General features: G+C 41.3%; 2 protein-coding genes and 1 long non-coding RNA gene across 9 annotated transcripts in view; 2 read left to right on the forward strand and 1 right to left on the reverse strand.

Moving 5' to 3' along the window:
* Positions 1 to 12,687, forward strand: part of FSD1L (fibronectin type III and SPRY domain containing 1 like) — a 43,081-nt gene extending 30,394 nt beyond the window's left edge. The window contains exons 10-14 of one of the 2 annotated variants that reach the window (XM_075931357.2): positions 2,454 to 2,489; positions 6,406 to 6,506; positions 7,121 to 7,372; positions 9,749 to 9,837; positions 11,336 to 12,687. In XM_075931357.2, the coding sequence (XP_075787472.2) occupies positions 2,454 to 2,489; positions 6,406 to 6,506; positions 7,121 to 7,372; positions 9,749 to 9,837; positions 11,336 to 11,458 (601 nt within the window). In that variant the 3' untranslated portion in view covers positions 11,459 to 12,687. The remainder of the gene's footprint in view (positions 1 to 2,453; positions 2,490 to 6,405; positions 6,507 to 7,120; positions 7,373 to 9,748; positions 9,838 to 11,335) is intronic. The other variant, XM_075931358.2, reaches the window with a different exon arrangement.
* Positions 1 to 27,652, reverse strand: part of LOC142829791 (uncharacterized) — an 81,555-nt gene that overhangs the window by 28,435 nt on the left and 25,468 nt on the right. For both annotated transcript variants that reach the window (XR_016349836.1, XR_016349835.1), the window contains one exon: positions 13,021 to 13,128. This is a non-coding gene — a long non-coding RNA (uncharacterized LOC142829791). The remainder of the gene's footprint in view (positions 1 to 13,020; positions 13,129 to 27,652) is intronic.
* The window catches only part of FKTN (fukutin), a 32,207-nt gene continuing 22,130 nt past the window's right edge, over positions 17,576 to 27,652 (forward strand). For 4 of the 5 annotated variants that reach the window (XR_016349832.1, XR_016349833.1, XR_016349834.1 and 1 more), the window contains exons 1-3: positions 17,616 to 17,853; positions 22,085 to 22,274; positions 24,085 to 24,144. Coding sequence is in view for 2 of the 5 variants with exons in the window: in XM_075931359.2 (XP_075787474.2) it covers positions 22,170 to 22,274; positions 24,085 to 24,144 (165 nt within the window). In the remaining 3 variants the exon portion in view is untranslated. Of the gene's footprint in view, positions 17,854 to 22,084; positions 22,275 to 24,084; positions 24,145 to 27,652 lie in introns of all 5 variants that reach the window. The other variant, XM_075931361.2, reaches the window with a different exon arrangement.

A 27,652-nucleotide genomic window follows, 5' to 3' on the forward strand; every position in this document is an offset into this window, starting at 1 on the left:
TTTGAATTGGCATACCATGATGTGCTGATTATCTGGACCACAGAGTTGTATTAAAGATTCTTAAATGGGGAATTGTCAGGTTATACCTGTCTTGTTGGACTTTGGGAATATCCCAAGAAGAGAAGAAAGTCAGTAGCATTGGTTGCTGGCCCACTCCTGTCTGGGAATTGGCATCTCCCCTTACAATGTCAGTCCTCTGTCTGGTTGATGTAATTGTGGGCACCAAAGGAAACTCCATCCATATATTTGTTTGTGGAAAAAAATGTTGCTGTGATAACAGGAGGGCGAAGGCCCAGGCTGGGGATAAGATGCATGCAGCCCTATCGAGAGGTAAGTGTTCAGCTACTTTTATTAGCAGAAAAACCAAATCAAGAGTTAGAATTTTGTGAATCTAAAATGGAGACCTACGAATCTGCTTTTGTGAATCCAAGGAGCTAATATGGACTGAAATTGTCTGAGCTTCCGGTCTGAAGGTAGTCACCAGTTCAAAGTGTGTATCTTAGAATGAAAGATTGTCAGTCTTGCTAATACAGTAATTCCTCATTTAACACGGTAGATACATTTCAGAAAATGATCGTGCTAAGTGAAAACATGTTACGTTGGGTCAGTTTTCCCATTGAAAATAATGGAAAAGGTGGGGGTTGCATTTCAAGTGCGCATGCGCTTGCAGCTCCAGCCTGCACTTCTTAGCAGCTGGGATCGGGACATAAGGTTGGGGGAGAAAGGAGACTGGGTTACAGCAGGGAAGGGAGGTGAAATCGTGTTGTTGCAGGGATGGGGTCGTGTTGTTGGAAAAATGTTCCCTAAAAAAAAATTGTGCTATCGTGAAAACACGTTAAGCGGGCACGTGTTAAGTGAGGAATTACTGTATTCTAATGTAGATGGATGGAATTGGATAAAACAAAAGAAAAAATGGGATAGAGAACCAATTGACGGCTTTTCTTCAAAAACAGAGGAGAGGGTATATTGGCATACCCTGAAATGCTATATCATTGACAGATTTGTTTCCATTGTCATACTACATTCTTTGCATCAATTGTTGGCTAAGCTATGTAATCGTGGTTTTTCCATGGTATCGTGTGAATACCTTTTAAATTCTGTACTGTAGATCACTAGTTTTCAACCTTTCCAGACTGTGTCCCTTTCAGGAGACTGACTTGTTTTGTGTACCCAATTTTACCTCCCTCAACTACTTGCTTAAAATATCAAACGGAAGAGTTACAGTACTGAAAAATAGCTTGTTGTCTCTCTAAAATTGATTGGATTATCTTGTACTATTTTAGTGTATAGAATAATATAAATAGTTCTGTGGAAATTTTAATTGGTACCAATATCGTTAGTGTTTTGTTCCTTGTTGTAAAAGTAGGCAAATAACTGTATTGCGAGATACCCAGGAATACACGTGCCCCTGTTTGGGAGCCACTGGTCTAGACCTTCAGTCTAGACTGGCATGATTTTCCGCAAATGCTTTTAACGGAAAATCGTGTCTAAGTTGGCACGGACGCTTTTATGCAAAATCTAGACGCGGTTTTGTGCAAGAAAGCCCCGATTGCCATTTTCGCCATCGGGGCTTTTTTGCACAAAACAGTTTTTAGCTGTCGACACTGGCCCTCTTGCGCAAAAACATTTCCGGAAAAGGGCTTTTGCCTGAACGGGAACGTCAAAGCATTTGCACAAGAAGCACTGATTTCGGACAGTAGAACGTCAGAGCTTTTGCGCAAATTCAAGCTGCCAGTGTAGACAGCTGGCAAGTTTTTGCGCAAAAGCACTTGCTTTTGCGGAAAAACTTGCCAGTCTAGACGCAACCACTGAGTAAGGGAAAGGGGTCATGACTGAGTCTCTTTATGAGCCAGCATTAACATTTTATATAAGATTAGTCCTATCCAGAGGTGGTGCCTCCGTTGTGAAGTTTCGCTACTGAGGTACTCTGCATGACTGTCAGCTATTATAACTTATAGACTGACTCTCTTGAATCTGATATGGACAATAAGGGATTAAATGGGTAACCTGTCACTTAATTTAAAAAAATGGAATAAGCTTTATGTAGTGGAAGGTTGTTCAAGTTTGGGCTGCCTCATGGAACCATAGAATATAGATATCTTATACACTATTGAGTCAGGATATCAAAAGCTGTTGATAGCAAATTGAGTAAAATTGTGCTGTGGATGCTGGAGAAGGACTGCACAGTACAGATGGTAGCATTTACATAATGCTCTTTAAGGCCAGTTCTGAAGAAAAGATGATGTATCATATAAAATGTTACACAAATAAGTCTTGACTAATTATCATCTAGTGTTACCCACATTGTTACCAATGTTAGAACAGTAAATGCCCTTTCTGGTTGGTGGTGGTTGCCAGAGGACTCACTGTTTTTCATAGGCTAAGATTTGTGTCTAATCTGTACAATGTGTAGTAGTGACCTCTCTTAATGATTGCTTATTTCTGTCTGACAGTGGCCAGATTACCGTACTGAAGAACAATACAACAAGGTGATAACCTACGTATTTCTAGTTCTAGGATCTAGACTCTAGCTTTGAAAATCTTCAGAATTTTCCTTCTTAATTTTAGCTCTTTCTCTGGATAAAACATGAGCCCATCCAACAGTCTTCATCAGTACCTAAGACAGTACCATTGTCTGCTTCTATTAATGGTTTAGTAGTCCTCAGCAACCTTTTCCATGATGGCAGTCCCCATTCTCTGGAAACCAGCCTCCCTGGTCCATTGCTGTTAGCCAGAGTGGGATATGCGGTAGTTCTTTCAATCAAATAGAGTGGCACGTGCTTAAGTTTCAATACAGTGTAATATTAATTTATATTGTGTTGTGCCTAGAAGCCGTAGATTTGGACCAAGACCTCCTTGTGCCAGGCACTAAATGTACTGAAAACCAGACAGCCCTTGCCCCAAGCATCTTACAATTTTAATTTCGTTTATTTGTTCAGTCCGTTTTCCCGCACTCTTGAACCTTTAATGCCTTCAGCCCTGAAATGCTAGGCCACAACCTATAGATGCAATAGATCATACAGGTGGCAAGTTAAAAGGGATTAACGTGTAGATTCTTACTTGCCTTCCCTTTTCCCCTCCCAAACTGAACATCTTGAAAGACTGGATGCTAGATTATCTGATGAGCGGTCTGAACTGCATAGCTATTCTGATGATCAGACTTGCCAGATTGGAAGTATTGATACACCACTAGATTCCTTTTCAAGTCAGTGGGTTGAAAGGTTTCATCTGAAACTCTCTTGGTGGAAAAATGAAGATGTGGCTTCTACTTTATGGATGGTTTTGGTCCAATTTTAAATTCCAAAAAATTGAAACATTTCAATTTTAGACTTATCTGAAAGAACATAATTGTTAAATTTCCTTCAGTTTTATTAAGTATTAAATACTTATTTTCACCCAGGATGAAATTTCCTGGCTTTTTTTTTAAACTGGCAATGAACTGAAGAATGGGCTAAGATGGCCAATGTGTTTTGTATTTGAAACTCAAATGCTATTGCCCATAACTTTACCTGTGAATGACTTCTTGCTGAATGAAATTTCTTTGGACATTCTCCTTCAGCTTCTTTTCCTTGGCGTTTTATTGTTTGTCATGGGACCAAAATAGACATAAGATGTTCAATGCATAGACAAACTCTAGCCAACTCTCTGCAGAAGGAGCCAGTCACCTTGCCCCGTCTAGCTTGTAAGGCTGGTTCCATTCCAGCAGAAGCTTAGACAAAATTTCTGGTTCTTGATGTTGGAGGTTTGAGAGAAGTTATTGTCCTCTCCTTACCCCCCTTCCCTGATTCTTTCCAAGAGTGCATAAGAATAAAATTTTAAGAAGGCCCAGTAACAAGCGATAAGCTAGCAAACTTGTTTTGTGCTCAATTTATCCTGACACTTTTTTATTCCTCTGATTTCTAGTTTGTGTGGAAAGGAAAGCTTAGTTTAAAAAAAAAAAAACTATCTTATTTACAAATCTGTATCCAGGCAGTAAATGTTACTGTGTGAACTGTTAAAGGCTGTTGGAATTTAGTGGAGACAGTTGAACCACTGGATAAAATGGTCATTTATAGATCACCACTCTCTAATAAAGTAGTATGCCTTAATGTTTGGAGTATTATGTTCTAAATTGGGTGGGGAAAAGGCCCAACTTGCGAACTGTCTGCTTTTACTATGATCTCTCAATGACCATTTCACTTTCTGTATAGTTTGCTGGCAATTCAGCTACAAGGAACATCTAAGCTCTTGCTTCTAATAGAAACCAGAAGCAGATGGCTTCTCAGCAGTGGCACACATGGAGCAGGATGCAGTGTTGCTGTGGCTATTGTTTTCCCCTCTGAAAATATGCTTTAATTCTTGGCTTTGCTGTTTTTCATGCTTTCACTTATTTCCTTTTCTTTTGGTAAGTAAACTGCTGCTTTTTATTCCTATTTGTGTCAAGCCTTTTGAATGTTTCAGTTGGCTTACTTAAATTGTCGCACACTGCTTTTTAAGTACCGTTATCCTGTCTTTGCCCTCTTCTGGCGATGTTGTAGCCATATTGATCTAAGAATATTAGAGGGACAAGGTTGGTGAGAGAATCTTTTATTGGAACACCTTCTGTTGATGAAACACAGGCCTGAAGAGCTCTGTAGCTCAAAAGCTTGTCTGTTTCACCAATAGAAGTAGTTCAATAAAAGAACTACCCCACCCAACTTGTTTCTCGTTTTGCCAACAGTTTAGGAGCTGCTATGACACTCTACTGTCTGACAAATTAAAGTCTGCTGTATACAGTATTCCTAAACTACTCGGGACAGGACCAAGTACTTTAGCACAATTTGCAAGACAGCTATTAGTGCTCTCAAAATGCTGTAAATGGTCTCTCACCAGTTAAATGCTGTAACCTAGGGTATATCTAGACTACATGCCTCTGATGACAGAGGCATGTAGATTAGACTACCCGGCATAGGAAAATGAAGCGGCGATTTAAATAATTGCCGCTTGATTTAAATTTACATGGCCGCCGCGCTGAGCTGATCAGGTGTTTGTCGGCTCAGGGCGGTAGTCTGGACGTTCCGCGGTCGACTTCAAAGGCATTTGTCGACCTCCCAGGTATGCATCCTGGGGTTCCATTCCAGTGGCAGCAGAGGGGCCAGCATTGACAGCTCAGCAGCAGGGGGAGGGGAGTGCTTAGGGAAGAGGCAGGGCAGCTGCAGAGCCCTGCAGCCATGGGTCTGCACTCTTGGCCCGCTTGCAGCAATCCTGCCTCTTCCCCTGAACACCCCACAATCCCTGCTCCTCCGTCTCCCTCCATGAGCTTGAACACCACAAATGTGCTATCTGTGGTGTTCTGGGAGGATGGGGGAGGGGGAAGGAGTTAGAGTGAGTGCTCCAGCCCTGGAGCACATGTGGATGCTGGACCAGGGAAGTTCTCAGACAAGGGAAGTCTGGCTTATAGAGATCCAAACTATACCTGAAAATGACCTATGAAGAACTAGTTCACAAGACTGCTGAGTATTCTTCCACATTGCATAGCTGAGAGGTGACAATAGTAATGAATGGAACAGCCTTTAAAGGCTACTCCAATACAGTTAAGAACTCAACTTTGTCTACTCTCCTGCGTTTTTTGGGGCTGATCTTTCTTGAGTGGAACATTGCTTTTCAGTAGTTGGTTTTAATGCATTAAAAGAAGTATTGAGCTTAATCTTAGCTAGGTTTTTCTACCTTGGTCTGAAATTTCACACACCAACTTGTGTAATAACAGAAACACAAGCATCAGGCCCATTTATATAGTACAATGCTTTTCAAATTCTTTTTTTCCCCAATGTTATGTTAGCACATCTATACTCTGATAATGCTATTTTTTTTTTCTTCGAGCAACTTAAATTTCAGGCTGTTTTGTGATGAACATAAATGGTTGGCTGTCTCCTGCTTCACCATATACCTGAATGTCAAAAAAAAAGTGACTCCTCATGTTCATTCACTTGCCATTTTCCAGTATCAAAATTTGCATCTCAGCTTTCTAAGTTTCCACAAGAAATTGGGCAAAACTTACTGACCTCTTGCATGTAATTTGAAAGACTGATGGCACATTTAATTTTTAAATCTGATTTTACTCTTCTCCCATTGACTTGTTCAGCTGCCCCAGTTTTCCACTTCACTATTTCATCATTACATTTTCTTTGCTTTTCTTCATCTTCCCTCTGTCAGCTCTCCTTGTGCATGATCACTAGCTCACCTATTTATAGAAGGGTTTATGGTGCTGTTAATGGCTGGTGCAGCATGCCACTTGAAATTGCGACACAAGCACCTAAGACTAAAGGCATGACTCTCATAAATTAATCTGACTCCTGGCAGAGAAATAAAATGTCTTTCCATTATTTGACTGCTCTATAAACTTTCCCATACTGGAGTGCAAGTTATTTTTATCGTCTTGTTTTATAGAAGTGGAACACCGTCTCCAAAAAGGACCTCTGTTAGTTCAAGATCACCATTGATAAGGGGCAGCAGAGATCGCTTTACTGGTGAATCGTACACAGTGTTGGGTAGGCTGAATTTTTTTCCCCCCTTTAACACTTAATTAGATACATCTGTCCATGCTCAGCACTGAGTTTCCGATCTGGGGAGACTTTGTAGCTTGTAATTCCAAAACATTCTCAGTGATTTCCTCAACCTAGGCTCGGATTGGAATCTGTATTCTAGCTTCATTTTTTTAGACCTGTGCAAAAAGTCCTTGTGCTCATCTAGGAATCAGATGTATAAATGCAGAAAATGTTAGCAGCTAAGAAGTCTTTTTACTATAAAGTTATTCAAAAGATAGATAAAAACACTTCTTAATGACTTTCTACTGTGCCAATTGTAACTGCCTCAAGGTACACTTTTTTTGTTAAATACAGCATGGTTATATTATCTGTCTCCAGTCTTCTCCCTGTTGCACCTTAACTGAGTGGCGTGAATATACACATGCTTACTAATAGTATCTAAATTTACTGAATTTTGTGGTTTTTTTTTTTTCCCCCTGGGCTCACTGTCTGCAACATTTAATTTTTACCTAGTAGTTATTTCTTGAGAAGGCATCAATGTCTTTGTTTTGCCCAGTAGGAACGGCCTGGTTGGGTATTAAAAATACCCCACCTCCTTCATTTGCAATCTGTTACAGGAGACACTGCTATTGAAAGTGGACAGCACTACTGGGAAGTGAGAGCTCAGAAGGACTGCAAATCCTACAGTGTCGGAGTAGCATATAAAAATCTAGGAAAATTTGATCAACTGGGAAAAACGAACACAAGCTGGTGTATCCATGTCAACAATTGGCTACAAACCACCTTTGCTGCAAAGCACAATAATAAAGCCAAAGCCCTAGATGTGACTGTTCCAGACAGAATAGGAGTGTACTGTGACTTTGATGGAGGTAACTTTTTATACTGCGGACTTCATAGATTGAAACTTAGTAATGGATGGGTACTCCCATGGCAAATTGCCGGAGTACATAATGCTGTAAATGTGGAAATGTTCAGAGTCCCTCCAGGAGCAACACTAATCTGCTTGTTGATGGTGCGGGAGAACAGATCGAGAGAAGCAAAACTACATGTACATAACTGTCAAATTACCTGGGTCCCTTTGAAAACCAGTTATGAAGACTGGAAATTATCCTGTAACATGGCTCTTGATGGGAAACTTCTAAATTTGATCGCTGTTTTCAGAAGATAAGCATTAGGGATGTAAAACATTAACTGCTTACTCAGACAGCATTAGACTTACCGGAATGCTTACTAGGTACCAGTTAACCATTGTGTTGGGCAGCAGGGACCCAGACAGGTCAGGGCGGCAGCAGGCAGGACCCTGGCCTCAGCTGTGCCTGCAGCAGCAGCCCTCACAGCCCCAGGTGGGAGTAAATGGCCCTGCAGCCCAGCAGCATCCTGGTCCAGGATGGCGGCAGGTGGGACCATGTCTGTGTCCAGTCAGAGCCCTGGCTGCACCTGTGGCCCTGCCAGGTAGAGGCAGGTGGGACCCTGACTCTGGTTGTGCTGCAGTGGCCTCAGTGGGGGGCAGTGGAACAGTGGCCCCATCATGCATGCCCACAGCCCATGAGACACCCCCCCCCCCCCCCGTCCTGGCTGCCCTGCACTCCCAGTCCACTGATTGGTTAACCGGATAAATGATATAATTTTAATCATTTAACCAGTTACCTGTTTTGAACAGTGTTTGTCCCATATAAGCACACACCTTGTCTTCCCTCTCCACTTGATAGGTAGGGAAGGGTTATGAGCAGAAAAGCAGTTGCTTAATTGGCTATATGGTTTGTCTCAGTAGTTGGCCTGTTTGGGTATGTGTACACAGCAGGGCTGAAGTCAGATTAAGCTGCACAACTACAACTGTGTTAATTGCGTAGTTTATTTTGGCTTTTGGTGGTTTACACAGCAGGAAGTTGAAGGAAAAGCTCTTCCGTCGACTTCTCTTACTCCTAGTGAAGTGAGGGTTACCATGAGTCAGGACGGCAAGGAGTCCTGCGGCACCTTATAGACTGAAGTGTTGGAGCATAAGCTTTCGTGGGCAAAGACCCACTTTGCATGCATCTGACAAAGTGGGTCTTTGCCCACGAAAGCTTATGCTCCTACACTTCAGTTAGTCTATAAGGTGCCACAGGACTCCTCACCGCTTTTGCAGATTCAGACTAACACAGCTACCCCTCTGATACTTGACACCATAAGTCAGAGTAAGAAGTGCTCCAGCTCAATATTTTGAAATAAAGGCTTGTAGTGTGAACGTGCACTGTTATTAACGTGGCTGTGTAGATGAACTTGGCTTAACCAAAAGATAGTGTTACCTGTTCTCAAATGGAAAGAACAACAAAATAAGCCTTTTAAATATGGTCTAGATCACAAGTACTATGGAAACTGCCACTAGAATAAAATTTAAGCTCAGGTTACCTGAACCTACTGCCTTGAGCTTCTTTCATTGCAAGTTTTGTGAACTGACTTGCATTGCCTTCTCAGTCTTTACCTTTGCCATGCAGAGCTGCAGGTCTTAGGTCTGTACTACTTTTGGGCCACTGATAGGGGGTGATGATCTTTTACTATGCAATAAGGTAACCAGACTAAGACACAGCACTGTAAACATAGAGGGGTGTGCGTGTGTTGAAATAAGAAGTGGCCTATCTGGCAGAAATTGGAATTTCTTTCTCTTAGTAAGAGATGACTTTTTGATTAACTACCACCAACTCAAAGCAATTCCTGACAATAGTAGATAAGAACTTATGAATAACTAATGTAAAACTAGGGAAGCCAGAGTTTAATCGATTAACTGTTGAATTGATAAGCTCGGTTAATTGATAAGCTCATGCTTATCTATTAATGTTATCAGTTAAACTCTGCCCAGCAGCGGTGGGAGTGGGACCAGCAGGAGCTGATGACCTATTCCTAGGAAGTCAGCTGCAGAGCCTTCCCAAGACCACGGCCTGCCCGGCTCCTTGGGAGGTGGCTTTGCTGTGGGCTTTGCAGTGTAAAGCTTAAATAAGCTTTAATGCTGCAGAGCCCACAGTGTGTAACGGTTAAGACTTTTTAGCAGTTATGTGGCTACCTTTTAAACTGACTTTTCACATCCCTATGTAAAACCCATAGCTTACTGCTCCAGTTTCCAGGTAACTGTCTTGCTGACATTTTGCAGTATGCTGACTGCCTGAGTGGTACCTTTAGTCCTTTGTTCAGATCTGTTGTGGATGTATATCCTCTTGTTACTATCCAGTTTCGTATACACAGAATTCTTTTAAAACCTGCTTTTCTTTCAGGTCAGCTCTCCTTTTATAATGCAAGTTCAAAGCAGTTGTTACACACCTTCAAAACAAAATTTGCCCAACCGCTATTACCAGGTTTCATGGTCAGTACCCAGTTAACTTCCTTTCTGCTTTTAGCATTGATGCATTTTGACCTCTGTTTGATTTGCCTAATGCTTTGGGGGAGAGGATTCTTGTGAGCGTTTTCTTTGAGACACTTTCTTCCTTTCTGTTTATAGGAACCTTTCATTATGCAGCAGGGGAAGCCTGAAGTTTCTATCTCAAAAAAGATTAAAAATTGTCACTTCCCTTCCATGCTATGTGTTTAGCTTAACTTGTCTTGTTGGGTGTTGTTGGAATAGCAGTGGTGAGAGAGGAAACAGGCTGAGCATCCCTGTCTCGGGAAACCACATAAGGCAAGAGCTCCAATTCCCATTATATGAAGGGATGCAACTGTACTTGACCCACCAAGCACCTGGACTCTGGTCCATCTCCTTCTCTGGGAATGCTGCCTCTTGAACTACAGGGCAAGATTGCTATCTGTGATGTAGTGCTGAAGGTTCAAACCCTGCTGAGAATGTGTTGAGGGTGTAATTGCACATAATGAAATTTAACCCTTTTTAAAAAAAGGATGGACATTAACAAATGATTTTGTTTGCCATCAAATACTCTGGGTAAGAAATATCAGATGTAAGATTGCACAGGAATCCTATTTTTTCTTCATGACCGCTGCATTATTCAGTATACTGGATGGATGTACAAAAGGACAGAATTGAGACTGCATGAGCAATCTTTTATTAGTGTACACATTTTCTGTGCCGAGATCATTAATGAGCATGTTAACATTTATCCTAAAAACAGTGCCTTGAGGACTTCTGCTAGTAACCTGCTGATAGTTGACCTTTCTGTAATGACCTTGTGTCATGACCCTTAATCAGTTGCAGATCCACTTTTCATTCTCGTATTAATCCCAATCTTCACCCATGGCACTGTGAAATGCCTTCCTGAAATCCAGGTAGAGTAAATCTACTGCATTTCCTTTCTATGAAAAATCAGTGTCTTTTGAGATCAGGTTGGTTTGACACGATATACCTTGGATAAAACAACAGTGTGTTTTATCCCAAATACTGGGTCCTTTTTCCTTAAATCCTTGGGGGACAACTCACTTTTGATGTTTGCTTTAATGTGCCTCTCCCCCTTGGCCAATCTTCAAGACATCACTGTACTAGTAAACGCCTCTCAAAACTGTAAAGCTCCTCCTTTGGAGCAGTGTGGCATTTTATATTACTAATGTAAGAGATGTTAGTAGAAAATGTAAAGTTAACTATTGAACCCCCTGACTTGCTGTTTTTCAAACTAGCAAACATACAGCAAGTTTATAGCTGTTTCCTTAGTTGATGAGTGACTGTAAATGATCTCTTCCTGTCTAGAAATGTTGACTCCAGAGTAGGAAGTCAGCATCTCTGGAAAGGGACAAGCATAGTTTCAAGATGTCAAGTTTGTCTTCAGTCCCCATTTGGAAATGTGGTTGGAGAAGAAATGGAGTTGACTGGTTTTAAAACACTGACTCATTATTGCTTTGTGTAATGGTTTATCTTCTAGGTCTGGTGTGGTGGACTTGCACTGAGTACAGGACTGCAGGTGCCGAGTGCTGTGAAAATGCTCCAGAAGAGTGAAAATGGATTGAGTGGATCAGCTAGCAGCCTAACCAATGTTACCCAATAATGTGTCTATTTAGATACTTTACTCCTGTTTGAGAGTTTTTCTGTGCATCTGCTATTCACAGGAACTTGTGGGCATTGGATTAACTGGCTTGGCTACCCGCTGCTGCTTTAAGGCCTGGGCACCACTAGTGCATAGTTTCTGGGCTGAAGCACTAGCAGAAACTTACTATGAATCCATGGAGCCAGAAAAAAAGCTAGGCTGACTTTTTTGCTATTCAGATGGGGAAGTCAGGAACTATAGCTATGTGCTTTATATTAGACTGAATTTGATAGTATTAGATACTTGATCATTTCAGTATAATTGCACATGGCAGGTATGATCTTAGTTTGAAAAGCACTAACTACTACTTGCTTTTCACTCCTTGTTCTTCCACCCTGAAAAGGAATTAATTTTGAGGTCCTAAATGGAAGCTTTGAAACGTTGACACTGAAGAAATCAGTCCCTCAAGTGTCCATATATGCATATGTCAAGATACAAGTTTGAGACTTGAGATGTTCTCCTAGAGTTGCTTGTGTGATGTTTTTGACACAGGTTGGTTACCTTCCGGTATTAGAATAAATATTGTATTGTATTGTCAGGGTGTCTAGTTATCTAAATGGGCACTATGCTGAAGATGTAGGCTATTCATAGTTAGAACACAAGCTCGGTAATCCTCTGTCATAATTTAGTGAGAACGAACAATTCACATCAGCTTTACACCAGTGGTTTTCAGAGCATTCCTGATCTTTACTGTGTGAGCCCTCGGTTTAGATTTTTGGGGAGACGTGCATAAAAGCACACTTTCCCTTAATACTACCCTCAAACTTTCAGCTATATTTGATTACTTTTTAAGCATCCAGCTTAGAGTACGGGTAGGCTTTAAAGTACTTCCACACTTTCTATATTTGTCTTTTTTAATATGCTGTTTAAATAATGTTTTATCCTGTTTCAACCTGATTTATAGAATACCTTTAACATACTTTCTAATGTGTTTGAAGTATGCAAACATGCAAAGGATGACAGTGGCAGGATCTTGGGTTCTAAGACTTAAAAAATGCAGCTAAACTAAAGCTTAGGTGCCCCAAAACTTACTCTGTTGCGTTTGACAGTCTTCTTTAAAATGTTGTAACACTCATTTCACTAAAATACATAGTATTCTTGCACGTTAATGTAGCAGATCAGTAAGTCCTACCTTAACCTATATGCACTGTTGCTCCTTTAAAAAAAAAAAAAAAAAAAAAAAAAGCAAAGCATATGAATAGCTCTTAAATTAGACTGGGCAGCACTTTGCTTACTGCTCAATCCAACCTGTATCTGCTCTAACATAGAGAGAGAGCAAAAAGGAAGAACAACTCACTAGCAAAACGTTGTCTAAACAGAATGTGACTGCAAAACTGGAAAGCTACTAAGAGCTTCAACATATAAGAGCATGGCTTAAATGGACAAGGACCACTTTGTATATCTTTAGAAAGCCATGGATTTTTTTTTAGTTCTGAACCCCTTCAAGCATTTACCTTTTGGTTTTAAATGCATCATCTCCCCCCACCCTCCCCGAAAGGCTCCCCAAGCAGCTCTTTCCTTACTGCATGTGGTGTCCAGAAGGAAATAATTCTGGTTGTGCTGACTAAACAGTTCTCTTACACATTCATTCTCATGGAAGGGGTATTTTTTTCCAGCTGTGTAGTTCTCCCCTGAAACAGGATAGAGAATTAGGTGTTACTAGACCTCTGCACCAACACTCCTCCCATCTTAATGGTTGCAACTCTTAGGTTATTTTGTACTCCTCTGTAAAGAAGGCTAGTCTATATTGCTTTTTATAAAAATTGTTTATGGTTCATGTGCTTTGGGAGAGACTTGTACTAGTCCTGGGGGAATTCTGCAATTGTTGCATATGGAGTCATTGTAAAATTGCAGACTTCCCCCAGGATTCACTTATGTTGCACTCAAAAAAACAAAAAAACTAACAGATTCACTATTCAGTATAGGGGATTTTTCTGTATAAAAGATTCAGGTCACTCGCACAACGTTCATATGGATGTCTGCTCTCCACATGTTAGTTCTCCTATTGAGGCAACCAGTTATTAATTGAAGCAAAATGCTATTAATTGGAGTTATTAATTGGAGATCTTGAAGAGGATGTCCAGTGATCCCAGTCTTTAGTAGCACACCTAGTAGTGTACAGTACCAAAATTCATGTTAATGGAGAGAACATTTTAGTAGAAGAGTCTGTCTAGAGTTAAATCTATTTTAGCCACTTTTAATCAGTGTTTCTCTTAGTAGTCTAGTAATGGGTCCCACAATGACCTACAGATGGACAATATTGTCTCAGATTTTAATTCTATAAATGGAGGTCTCGTATAGTGCACCATCACACTAAGACTTCTCTACAAGCATAATGCTAATGGCTGTGGTGAAATAGCTCCCTTCTTGGGAATTGAACTGAGGGACATCAGGAAGGGTGGTTTTCACTCTGCACCTTCAGTTCCTGGAAACAGACATACCATCTAAGGTTAGGAGCACTTAAGGCCTTCCTCTTGAAGGAAAGTCGAGGGAAGAAATCTGATGCAATAACTTTGGAGATTGCAGGCAAAATTGGATATATTCAATCTGTTTTATACAAAATTGAGTTTGGCCCTTGATCTCCAGTGATGTTGCATGGCATTTTCTACTCCTTTTTAAGCAACGGAAAATAAACTGATTCCCTTTTCTTTGGTATTCAGTTCTGTATGTATAAATTTAACATTTTTCATGCTTTTTATAATGCAGTGTTATAAATCTTCAGGAAGAAACCTGCTTTCAATGTGTTTTTCCTTTGCTGTATTTGTCCAATTTAAATTTTGAAAATTTGAAAAAGCTTAAGTGATTGAATGATTTTTGTACTTAATGAGCTCAGTATCTGAATTGGCTTATCATAGGACTTTAGGACAGTTCAGCCAGCCGTCATCTACTTATCTTGATTTTTTTTTTTAAAATCAGGTCCTTAATGCAGCAATGTGAGCCTTCATAATGTCCAGTGACTTGAGGGAGTTGAGAAGCATGTAGGATGGGGCACAAAATTGTGATTTAGAGCAAGGTGTAAACTTTGTTTCTATTTTGAGACTTAAGTTGATGGTAGCAGAGGTTAGTTTCTGTTCCTACCTATCCATCTCTAACTTTCAATCTGGGCTAGCTAGCTACAGGTCCTACCATGTTTCCTTTACTTTGTGTAAAAGTAAATATACTACAAGTTAACATGCTTAGGGAAAAACTCAGTAACCACTGAGTCAGGCCCCAAAATTGAATGGAGATACCATTTGCATATGTTAAAGTCAATGTAAGGAAACTTGCAAGATACACTTGATTATGCACAAGATGTAAACAATGGAATTGAGTTTTTACTAAAACTATTATAGTAGTTTAGTTAGAAATTAGCTGAAGTACTTAGTGCTGTGACTTACGCTGCACAGTTTGTTTTGACTGATATCAAAGATGCAGCGGTTCTAAATAATTATGGGCTATTTTGCCCTCACAGTTTTAAGTTACTCTCCAGTAGTTAATGCACAAGTGTTGGATTTTTGCTGCTAAATCTCTTTTTTTAGTAAATAGAATATGGAGATGAGGAATTGCCTTAAGCACTTTAGATACGTTTTCTTAGATTATGATTTATTTGTGCTAGCATCTTGCAGATCTGCTTTTTACATGTGTGGAAAGTACAGGCATACTAAGGGTATTGCATAACACCTTGGGTGCTATTTTTAGGTACAGTGTAAGCAAAGGTAAAATACTAGATGCAGCTTCAGAATGTGTTGATGTAGTAAGAGTTTATGGCAAGTAGGTTTCATTGGAGGCTACTCTACCATTTGATTTGATTGGGCAAACACGCAATCCTCTTGAATGATGGCATCTAGCACAGTGTTTCCAAGGGTGTGTAATTTGTTGGCTTGCCCATTATAGGATTCAAGTATAGGGGAGTGGGGATGGAGAGGCTGGTAGCAAAATGGAGTTCTCTTGTAAAAATGTGATCTTTTAAATGTTTCTGTATACTTACAAAAGTTTAGTTATGAGATTACTATTAGCCTTCATAAATTATATCTGTTTTGTTACCAAGGAATACGTTCTTTTAATGTAGTAGCAAACTACAATACTTCCTTGCCTTTTTATGCAAACATATGTGAATCTATTCAAGTTAAGAGATTAATTTTGGACATGGATAGCATTACATGCATTCATAACTTGTTTGTCTTCAGGTATGGGGTATCAAAGGTGGTGACTGAATTTTCAGTTTAGACTTCCACAGCCCTTCTAAAATCTTAAATAGGAAAATAACTATTTGCCCTGTGTAACAAGGTTGCAGAGGCATACACATCAGTTTCCTGTGTCATCCCAATACTGCTCACTCACACCTTCATGCACAAGATGGGGAAACTAACTGGTTGTTATAGGGGAAAATATCCATGTTCAAGAAAAAGTAATGTAAACTGTAGTCTTGAGAGCATAGATTATGGATTTTAATCATCTAAGTAGATTAACTCATCAAGTGTGATCTTCCATCTAAACATTTTAATGACTTTTTGGAAGGGGAAATCTGGGTTTTACTTTCCGAGGTCCTGTGAAATGGGCTTTATGCATATCTGACTGTAAAGCAAAAGCTTTTCACTTTCCTCACCATTGTTTAACCTCTATTGCTGCATGTGCCTTTTGTAAGTGGAGCCATAATCACTGCTCCTGCTGTGGCATAATGTGTTGAGTGTACTTAATGATCTTGAATTGTCACGTCGGTTTTTACTTTACAGATGGCACATTGATTTCCATGTACATCACTTTGACAATACCTCAGGTATTCTGTAATCAGTGCTTTGTTCCTTATTCCTTTATAAAGAATCCCAAAATAACAGACCTGTCATGGCAAAACTACAGGGGTGCCTTGGAGCCCACAGAGTATTTTATTTGCTGTCTTTAACTGAAGCTGTGTATGTCTTACAAACATTTTGTATTAATAAATTAATTTTGAAACATTAGCTGCATAATATACTTGTCAAAGCTTCTCCTTTTAATTTTTTTCAAGCCAGAGAAAGATAGGATCTTATTTTGGCTGAAGTATAAACTTCAGGTAGACAGATGCTCCTGCCTATTTAAAGATATTAGTTTGTATTTTATACTGGTGTTAGATGAGAATCAAAATTAAACATTTAGTAACTTTATAAAATACATGGTCTACATAAACACAAGAAGTGATTACTCTGTAGTTGCCTCTGAGTCTTAGTGTTTACCTTTTTTCTATTTAACATCACTTCAATATTTTCCTAAGGTAAACAGAGGCTTTTTTAATTCAAACTAGAGCTAAATTTCAGTGGTGGCAAGATGGAGCTTTGTAAATGGCGATGAACAGATGTTAGTAAAACACCTGGGCTGTGTCTAGACTGGCAAGTTTTTCTGCAAAATCGTCTGCTTTTGTGGAAAAACTTGCCAGCTGTCTACACTGGCAGCTTGAATTTCCACAAAAGTACTGATGATCTTATGTAAGATTCAGTGCTTGTGCGGAAAAACTATGCTGCTCCTGTTCGGGCAAAAGTCTTTTTCCGTAAAACTTTTGCGCAAAAGGGCCAGTGTAGACAGCGGAGATTTGTTTTCTGCAAAAAAAGCCCTGATAGTGAAAATGGCGATCGGGGCTTTTTTGCGGAAAACCCTGTCTAGATTGGCCACGGACACTTTTCTGCAAAAAGTGCTTTTACAGAAAAGCGTCCTACCAGTCTTGACAAGCATTTTTGGAAAAGCGTAACGGAAAATCGTGCCAGTGTCGATGTAGCCCTGCACTCTTCACTGCCTGATTTGATTCTGCTGAGCCAGGTGTGTGACTAGTGTGGAGCCAGTTATACGCTGAAATATTCATGGATCTGTCTCATGATCCAGTGCTGCTGCTCTGAGCTACCGGAGCCGCAGGAGCCAAGAGGCTGTTAATTTCTATCTGTGCCAATACACCTTCCAAGTACCGTCCTAGGAGAGAAAAGCTTGCTCAGTAAGTATCCTTCCCACTTTTGGCTTCCTGCTTGCCCCTCAAGGCGCTGCTAGGTTACTAATGATGCCCGTGCATCTTTCTCCTTCCCAAGCCATGTGGTCCAGGGAGGGGGCTAGAACCTCGCAGCCCCTGCCCAGCTTGTCCCAGTCTATAAGCAGGCGCGGAGGGGGCGGGGAAGGAAGCCCTGGTGCATGCAGCGCGAGCCTGGCCTCCCTGGCTGCGCGTGCGGAGCAGGCGTGAGACTGGCGGTGGGGCACGCTCCCGCTGCCCTGCCCTAACCCGCCCGGACCGCTAGGGGGCTGCCGGCCTCGCGTCCGGGCGCATGCGCGGACGATGTCACTGGCTTCGCCCTACTGACGCGATGGCGCAGGCGCGTGCCTGCTTTACGGCGGCTGCAAACTGCGTCGCGGCGGCTGCCCAGGTAACGGGATGGCGGCCGGGGTTGGGGGTCGCTTGCCTGGCCACGCCGCGGTCAGTCGCAGGAGGCAAGGCACCGGCACCGTGCTCCTCGCTGCGGGGGCCCTGGCCCTTGTCTGGAGGGCGGGGGGGGGGAGTCTCGCCCTAAGCTGGGCCCCGGGCGCGCCTGCCAACCCCTCCCCTCCCCCCTTTGGAATGGCTGCTCGAGGCCTGCTTCAGCGCTCCCGCGCGCGCTCCCCGGGCCTTGGCTGCGCTGCGGCTAACGGCTTTTCCCGACCGTTTGGAATGTTGCCCCCGCCCGCCCGCGCACGTGCAGCCTTCCTCTCCCCCTCCCGCGTGAGAGCTCCGCATGCGTCATGCCCCCCCTCCAGGTGCTTGCGTGCCTGGAATTTGTGGGGTGGGCTAATTGAATTGTAGGAGTGCTTTAACTGGATGGGGTGGGGGGGGAGCCTCTCTCTGTCAGTGACTGTCTACACTCATGGCGTCTTGCATGAGAAATATGCAAATGAGGCTCAGCGTGGAATATCACCGAGTCTCATTTGCATACCTAATGAGCTGCCATTGTTGCAGAAGAGGCTCTTGCACCAGAAGGTGCTGTCTACACTGCCCCTTCTTGCGCAACAAAAACCCTCTTGAGCAATGCCATTCGTCCTGAAAATATTGCGCAAGAGGGTTTTTGTTGGGCAAGAAGGGGTAGTGTAGACAGCTCCTTCTGGTGCAAGAGCCTCTTCTGAAAAAATGGCAGTTCATTAGGTATGCAAATGAGGCTTGGCGATAGTCCATGCTTAGCCTAATTTGCATATTTCTTGTGCAAGAAACCGTGAGTGTAGACATAGCGACTGTGTGCAGGGAGCTCACACCTCACTTCAGCTGCCCTTGCTTCACATCAGTGGTTCCCAGCCTTCTCCAGATGGGGACCCAAGGCAATTCAAAAATGGGAGGCGGAGGAAGGGCAGAGCCACCTGGAGAGACACTTGGCGACCCTTTTGAAATGTAATGATGACCCATATTTGGGTCCTGACTCATAGGTTGGGAAACTCTGCTTTACATTCGTGTCACTTGAGTAATATTGATAGGAAAAAACCTGACATGGATGGAAAGTTGTGAAATTTGTCAACTCTGTGTGAGCAACGGTAAACAAAATGTTGCATGGGGCACACTCAGGCTGCAGCTTGCTCACTGTTGTTCTAAATGTTTGTAAATAGATTCCTTAATTGGTCGCTCTATTAACTTTCCTAATACAGAAGTTAAACAGGTCTTTAATTCCCCAGTTTGTCCTTATTTCCCTTTTTATAGATGGGCATTATATTTGCCCTTTAACAATCTTCTGGAATGAATCTCGACTTCCATGACGTTTTGAAGATAATCGTTAATAGTTTCTATATATTCTCAGTCAACTCCTTGAGTATTCTAACATACATTTCATCAGGCAGAGATGACTGGAAGACATGTAATCCATCTATATAATGTATAACTTGTTCTTTCCCTATTTTAATATCTGATCCTACCTCATATTCACTGGCATTCACTACGTTGGACAAGTCACCACTAATCTTGGTGAAAATCAAAATGAAGTCACTAAGCACCTCTGTCATTTCCACATTTTCTATTACTATTTTCCCTCCCTCATTGAGTAATGGTCCTCCCCTGTCCTTGGACATCCTCTTGCTTCTAATGTATTTGTAGTATGTTTCCTTGTTATCCTTTATGTCTCTAGGTAGTTTGATTTCATTTTGTGCCTTGGCCTTTCCAATTTTGTTCCTATATACTTGTGTTATTTGTGTTTATTCATCCTTTGTGATCTGACCTTGTTTCCACTTTTTGTTGGATTCTTTTTTGACTTTTTTTTAAGGTAATTGAAGATCTCCTGGAGAAGCAAGGGTTGTCCCTTGCCATACTTCCAATCTTTCCTACACAGTAGGCCAGTTTTCTCTTGTGCCCTTAATAATGTCTCTCTGAAAAACCGCCACCTCTCTTTAACTGTTTTTTCCTCTGAGACTTGCTCTGGGATCTCGCCTACCAAATCCCTGAATTTGCTAAAGTCTGCTTTCTTCAAATCCACTGTCTTTATTAAGGATGTTAAATTGTGGTTAATTGACTAGTGTTGGGGACTTGAACCCGGACGGCCTCTGTTCGTTGTTTGACCGCAAAGAGACAGGCAACACCAGCAAGATTCAATTACAAGCTTTTTATTGAATAGTGCGCACTTACAATAGAGAGCGGCCCGTTTCCAAAGTGAACCAGCCCTGATTTCATTTACAGGTAGGCTTATATAGACAGTTTCGTTGCGTTATAGACTATTTGCCCAAGCAGCCAACCCCCCTTTATTAGTTAGAAACCTTTAATACCCATGCATACCTGGCCAACTATACATCATGGCCTTAAGCAATTCATAATGCATCAGCAATTTCTTATCAGCCCAAAAGACAGGTACTGGGCAACAAGGAGACAGTTTGTTATGGCCAAAGGAGAACATAAACAGGGAGTTTAGAACAAACGGGGAGAGCAGAAACAGGGAGTCTTTTTATCAGTTCTTAAAACAAACTGTTCCTCATCACAGCAGGTACAAAAATGCAGCTTCTTGCTTATTTTATTTTGCCAACTTGAGCAAGCGTGTAAGGTGTGTTCCTGCTTGAACCTATTTTCAGTTTTGCCCAGGGACTACCCAGAAACCTTTGTTACATTTGTTTTAGCATAACTGCACTAGGCCTATTTTTCTAGGGCCTAACACTAGTCAATGGAATTTCCATCAACTGCTTGACTAGTCAATAGGTATTTCTGCATTCCTCCTTTGAAATGTATCTGATGTATCCTTTCTATCTATCTGATAGAAGCAGCAAGGTGGGGCGGGAGTCGACTAGTCCTTAACATCCTTAGTCTTTATTTTTAACTTTTTCTTCCTCCTATTGTTCCTTAGAATCATGAACTTTATCAATTCATGAACACTTTCACCCAAGCTGCCTTTCACTTTCAAATTCCGAACCAGTTCCTCAGTATTTGTCAACATTAAATCTAGAACAGCCTCCCCCTCCACTGTAGCTTTCTCCATCTCCTGAAATAAAAAATGTTTCTGGTAATTCCAAAAACTTGTTGGATAACCTGTGCCCTACTGTGTTATTTTCCTAATTGATGTCTGGGTAGTTGTTCCCATCACCACCAAGTTCTGTGCTTTGGATGATTTTTTTAGCAGTTTAAAGAAAAGCCTCATTCACCCCTTCTTCCTGGTTTGGTGGTCTGTAGTAGACTCCTACAATAACATCATCTTTTTTTAATCCCTTATCTCGAGACGTTCATTAAGGCTGTCTCCTATTTCCATCTCAACTTCAATCCAAGTGTATACATGTTAATATATAAAGCAACACCACTTCCCTTTTTTCCTCTCCCTGACCATACTGAGCAATCTGTAGTCTGCTGTACCCTTCTATATCAATATTCCAGTTGTGTATTACCCCACCAAGTCTCTGTGATGCCTGCTATGTCATAGTTGTGTTTATTTACTAGCATTACAGGTTCTTTGTGCTTATTTCCCATACTGCTCACGGTAGTATACAGGCATCTTAAGATTCTGATTTGATTCACTCCATCCTTCCCCCTCCCCAGTTCTCTCCTTTATCCTTGCTGTAACAACCCACTATCTCTCCAAAGTCTGACCCTTCTCTCTGGTCTCCATGTTTTTGATCTACCTATAGGCTTTTGTCACTTGCCCCCTTCAAACCTAGTTTAAAGCCCTCCTCACTTGATTAGCCAGTTTGCATATTATATTTAAATATTTTTAATAGCAAAATGGTCTCAATAAAAAAAAATCCTCTCCCCAACCAGAGAGTCTTTTTAGGTAGTCTTTTATTTAAGTTGGCATTTCTTCCCCTTCAGTAGGTAAGTGTTACTTATTAAACATGATATTGCACTCTGATGGAATTCTCATTCCAGTAGCTTTCCTAGATGTCTTGCTTATATAGTTAGGATTGCTTTAGATTGGCTGTAGTTTGCAGAGATTTTATTTATTTATTTAAAATATATTTTTTCAAAGATAAGACTGAGAAACCCAGCAGTCTCACTAATTAGCATCCATTTCATGTGGATTTACTCATTATTTACGTTACTTTTTTTATTCTGTAAGTATGTTCACACAATTTACAGTAGTTTGTTAGTTTTTCAGAACTGTTGTACCTTGTTATTAAAAGCAGATTTTGTCTATATTCTCTTCACTTAAACTAATGACCTTCCTTTGCTCACAGAAAAGCAAAGACGCGATACTCAATCTGAAAAGATGAAAAAGACTGAGCTGCTTTCAAATGCTAATCAAATGAGCACAGAAGACTAATGCAGAGAATTAATAAGAATGTGGTTTTGGCTCTTCTTACTTTGACAAGTTCTGTGTTTCTCCTGTTCCAGTTGTACTATTATAAGTACTACTTATCTCCAAAGGTAAATAAAATAATTTTAAACACCTGAATTTGGTGAAAAAACGTAATAGAAATAGTATTTAATATGCTCAAAGTACAGGACAAACATTAACACATGATTAATTAGTTAATAATTAATTGTAAAATTATTACTCAAAACATCCCTGTGGGATTGACAATTATTACCATAAAATTGACATGTAAAAATTAAATTACCAAGGAAGATACAGTGAATAGGTATCATAGAATAGAAAACATTAGAATGTTACTCCCAATCCTGAGCTCTGACCACTCCATCAACAAGACAGAGCCTTTACCTATGAAATCAGATTTTGGATCTGATGAAGGGATTCCAGCCCATGAAAGCCTGTGCCCAAATACATTTATTAGTCTTTATGGTGCCATAGGACTCCTTGTTGTTTAGACACTGGATTGAACTACCACAATTCCAGATTTTGCTGCATTTTTGAACTGTCTGGTACATCAGAGCCGCCTGACCCCCTCACTCCCCTTGCACTGCTGCCTCTGATAGAGAGGCAGAAATGTGGGGAGGGGGGGCAGCGGGAGACGGTACACTTTTTAAGCTTCTTGCCCCCCTGAACTGCTGTCTCTCTGTCAGAGGCACTGGGGTGGCGAGAGGCAGGCAGAAGCTGATATTCAGGGGAGCCAGCTCTGCTGAGCTGCCTGCCCCTCCCCTTGCTACCTCCCGCAGAGACAGCGGTGGTGGGGAGACCGGAGACAGTGCTCATGGAGGGAGCTGGCTTAAAAGCTGGCTTCCCACAAACACCTCTGTGGAGCCACCTGCCCTGCCACTCTGTTAGAGGCACTAGTATGTGGGGGGGCAGGGAAGGCTGCTGTGGAGCAGCCTCTGTTCGCAGTGGGTTTAGGCTCACTGGACGGAGGCCGGTCTGCAGGATGACTGCACAGCCTTTCTCTGCCGAGTGCTCAGGCCCCCCCCACGGACGGGGCAGCTGCTGCTGCTGCCTTGTGCTGCTGCCTCTGTAGTGTGTCAGCCAGTCTATGCGTGGAGCCAGTTTTAAGCTTGCTGAAGAAACTGAAATGAAAGAAATATTCTTGCTGCAACTGTTAGTGCAGTGCTACAAAAGCTGGTTTAGCACTTCAACAGGTCCTTATTTCAGGACCTTAGTGACTCCTTCCAATTTTGTAGCTGGACTTTCTTTAATATGTTTGCAGCAAATATGTATTGCTTAATATTATTTTTGCATTTTTTAAATTATGTTAATAGATTATAATAAGTTTAGGCCTAAACATGTAATTTTTAAATAAGTTTTTTGTAAATGTATTTAATTTAAATTTTTTAAAAACTTGTATATACCTTTTAAAACATCCTTTTATATGAATGGAGATTGCCTATCTCCTAGAACTGGAAGGGACCTTGAAAGATCATTGAGTCCAGTCCCCTGCTTTCACAGCAGGACCAAGTACCATCCCTGACAGATTTTTGCCCCAAATGGCCTCCTCAAGGATTGAGCTCACAACCCTGGGTTTAGCAGGCCAATGCTCAAACCACTGAGCTATCCCTCCCCCTTTTGTTTTAAATGTGTTTTTACCCGTTCTGTCCTTTTTTGTTTTACTTATTGGCCTATTGTCGTGGAAACAAGACTAGATCCGGTAATCCTTACATTGTCTTTCTGAAATGAATATTACTGGCTATGCCTTTCACTCTATGTAATGTATATGTGACTTAGAACTGCAATCTTTGTAAAGTGTGTGTGAAAAACATATGTAACATTACCTTTTGTAAATCTAAACAGAACCACGATTTGGGACATTTTAGCTTTCGTAATATCATTTGTCCTTGTTCTTGCTAGAATGGAACTGTTTTTTCAAAACGTAAAGGAAGCCGGTCAGGACAAGATCGAGCACAATGGGTATGTACAATGTTACTTTTTTATACAGCATCCCTGTAAGTATGAATGAACTCTTACAGAATTACAAATTTTGGATCCACATGTGTTACCACTTCAGTCACTGGGAATTTTGTTGTTTTAAATGGAAGCTGCCATAATCTTACTGCCCTGAACATGACCATTAAAGGGGATTTCTGAGTGCTCAACTATCTCGGGATCAGGTCCCGTATGCTGTACATCTAGGTATCATTCCTGAAATGCCCCCTTTTCTAGAAGGGGATTTAGCCATTTTAGGCATGCCATCCAAATAACAACATAGTTTTGTTATAGGATGTGTAGAATAACTTGCAAGTTAGCAGCATGCAATGTAAACTGATTAGAACTGGGTGAAGATACTGACATAGAAACTAGAAATCTTTAATTTACTCTCTTTAAAAAGTGAATTCAGTGCTTGTGGAAGGTATCCATTTGATAGATTTGAACACTGAAGTCCTCTGTTTATCCCTAATATACATTTGGGCACACTAATGGGTGTGCTGTGCAAGCTTCTCCCCATTTCTGCCCCCATCTATAATATATTGGTTTCAAAGCCTAATGAGACCTATTGAGTTGGAACTGTTTAAATTGTTCGTTCAGCTCTGTTTGACGCTTACTATAAATGGTGCTTCAGGGCTCAGAGGGAAGTCATGTTCCATGTCTGCTCAATCCGTGGCCCCTTGTGCTGAGCACAGGTCACAGTTAGGGTCAATTGTGACAGTTTCATGATGTAAGCTTCCCTCCAGTCAGAATTGGACTAAGGCATATACTCATTTACATGAACCAGCCACTGATTATTTTTTATAGTGTGCTCAGAGACATTTGGTAATAACTCTCTTATGTATTATGGTAGTACCTAATGGGGAGAACAAAGCAGAAGAACTAGAAGGTTCCCTTCCACTGAATTCCACTCTCTATCATAAGGATTAATCAGATGGAAAAAAGCCATTGGGAGGCCTTGCTCTCCATTTCTCTAGATGACTTTGAACCTTAAGAGAAAAGGTGCAGATTGGTAACTTGCTGTTTAAGAGCAGAAAAAATACAGATCCTAGTGGCGTCATTGTTAAAATGACAGATGACCAAACCGACTCATCCACCTTTATAGAAATAGTTTCTTTTAACTACAGTTTGTCATCCAGTGTATATGCTACAGTGCAGTAAGACTCTCAGTAGCCTTTACAAAGAATCAAAACATGAATATTTAAAAAGTTGATAGCAAATGTAGAATTATGCAATTATTTAGATTTTTTGTCCAGAGTCCTTCCCATTGCTGGTTAAATTTTCTAGCCATGTTCACCTTTCAAAAATCTGAGTAAGGTAAAAGATTACTTTTGTAGGTATTATATTTAAAAGTAACAAATGATTCATTTGTCAGATGAGCACAGTTACAAAGCATTTGAAGACGGTTGAAATTCCCTATTTTTGAAAGGGAAATGTTGTGGTTTTGGGGACCTTGATGGTTTTTTTTTTTTTGTCTTCTAGTCCTCAAGAAACTTTTCTACCTCTTAAGAAACATTTCTGCAGGATCTGGCTTTGTCTTTCCTTTTCTGCAGAAGTTCTGATCCACGCCTTTGTGTCCTTTCAAACTGAATACTGAAATGCTTTGCTTATTGGAATTCCAGCTTAATAGGCTGTAGCTGGGCACAATATCCCCATTTAAAATCTTTACTGGCAGATAGTTACATTACATAATACTGCACACTCTTTCCGTTGTTTGACTTTATTTTGCTAGCTGTCGCTCTAGTTTCCTGTTAGTTGGTTATACCAACTTACAAAGCTCTTCACAAAAAAGGGGCACAGTCAGCTTTCTGAGCTCCTTACTCCAGAGGTTGGGGGCCGTAGTGCAGGTCTTATTACTACTTCATCAATATCAGGTAGGGCTGTCAATTGATGTGTGTTAGTGCCTGTGATTAACGCAGGGCAGGATTAATGTGTTAAAAAATTAACGTGTTAGTCCTGCCCTGCGTTAATGCTGCGTTGCCTCTTCGAAGTGCATTAGGAGCCTGGGATCAGGTGGAATTAGCCAGAGCAGCACTTGAAACGGGGGCACAATGCGAAACCTGGGGTCAGCTGGTGCAGCCTGCGGTATTGCCCTGGGGGTGGCGTTTCCAAGGGACAGTGAGGCAGTTATCTGGGGATACCAGCTGCTCCTTGCAGCACTGCCCCTTTGAAACACCACCACTGCATTTCAAAGGGGCAGTGCACGCAATTAATTGTGATTAAATTTTTTAATCGCTTGACAGCCCTAATATCAAGATATATTTTGGGTGGCTGATTTTTTTTAGAGCTTAATCCTGCAGGCTGCTGAAGCTCAGACAAAGTTGTCATGCTTATACTTTGGTATTCAGAACCTGCGTAGAAAAGTGAGTTATGAACAAATCCCTATGCTGCATTTAACATCACACTGGTTATGGAGAAGAGTACATTCAGCATGGTAAGAATGCCCTGCCTGTGCCCTTTGGTTTCAATATAATCCTGCGCTTGCAAGTAATGTGCATAGTAGCCATTTTAAAGATGAGTAGTTGCTGCCAGCCTGGAGTAATGGCTACTCTGGTATGTTCAAGAGCTGTATTTGGGGAAAATTCAAAGTAGGGGCAGCTATGAGGATTATCCTCTTATATAAAAATATGTGATGATTCTAAGAACTGGCTTTTCTCATAACCAGCTACTGAGTGCTTCATGACAGGTACAGGACATGATGTTCTTTCAGCTCAACTGCCTGTGGGCATAGCTCTCTTGGAGCTTTTATGTTACGTTATCAGGTTGTTAGTAACAAAGCAGAGTACTCATCAGCTGTGCTAGTGTCTCATTTCTGTTGTTTCTCGGCTTTCATTTTGCAGGATAAAGCCTTAAATTATTTATCTTTCCTGAATACCTGAAACTGCTTGTCTATCCCCTGAAAACTCTTGTTTAGATGTAAATTTGAAATGCATTTCTAGAGCCCTGCAAATTTGTGGCTATCCACAGCTCATTTTTGCAGATGCGGATGCAGTTACAAATGTTGTATCTAGAATAGGGGTGTAAGTTTGTAACCGTTTAAATCAGGGCTACTCAACTTTGAAAGCCCGGGGGACCACAATGATTCTCTCAGCACATACCAAGGGCCGTAACTTAAGTAAATATATATGCAAATAGCTTCTTTCACACAGCGCTCTCAGCACCTCCCTGTGGACTAGAAACACTGACACCCGGTACCTGTCTGTTCCAGCCAGCCCGTGTGCTTGCATATTTCAGTGCTCACACCACCTGGGAAACACCTCGCTGTTGTGGAGTGTGTTCCCAGTGGAGGCCATGTTCAAAGAATACCACCTGCGGGCTGCATGTTGAGCTCTGGGTAAACCCAAACTGCCCTGTGGGCCACAAACAAATGGGCCGCGGGTCATATGTGGCCCACAAGCCGCATGTTGAGTAGCCCAGCTTTAAACAGTTAGCTAATAAGCATAAGCTTATCGGTTTCCATTACAGCTATGTGGCGGCTCCTGGCCTCGCTTCC

The sequence above is a fragment of the Pelodiscus sinensis genome, chromosome 6 (genome assembly GCF_052426305.1).
Source record: "Pelodiscus sinensis isolate ZL-2025 chromosome 6, ASM5242630v1, whole genome shotgun sequence".
Lineage (NCBI taxonomy): Eukaryota > Metazoa > Chordata > Testudines > Trionychidae > Pelodiscus > Pelodiscus sinensis.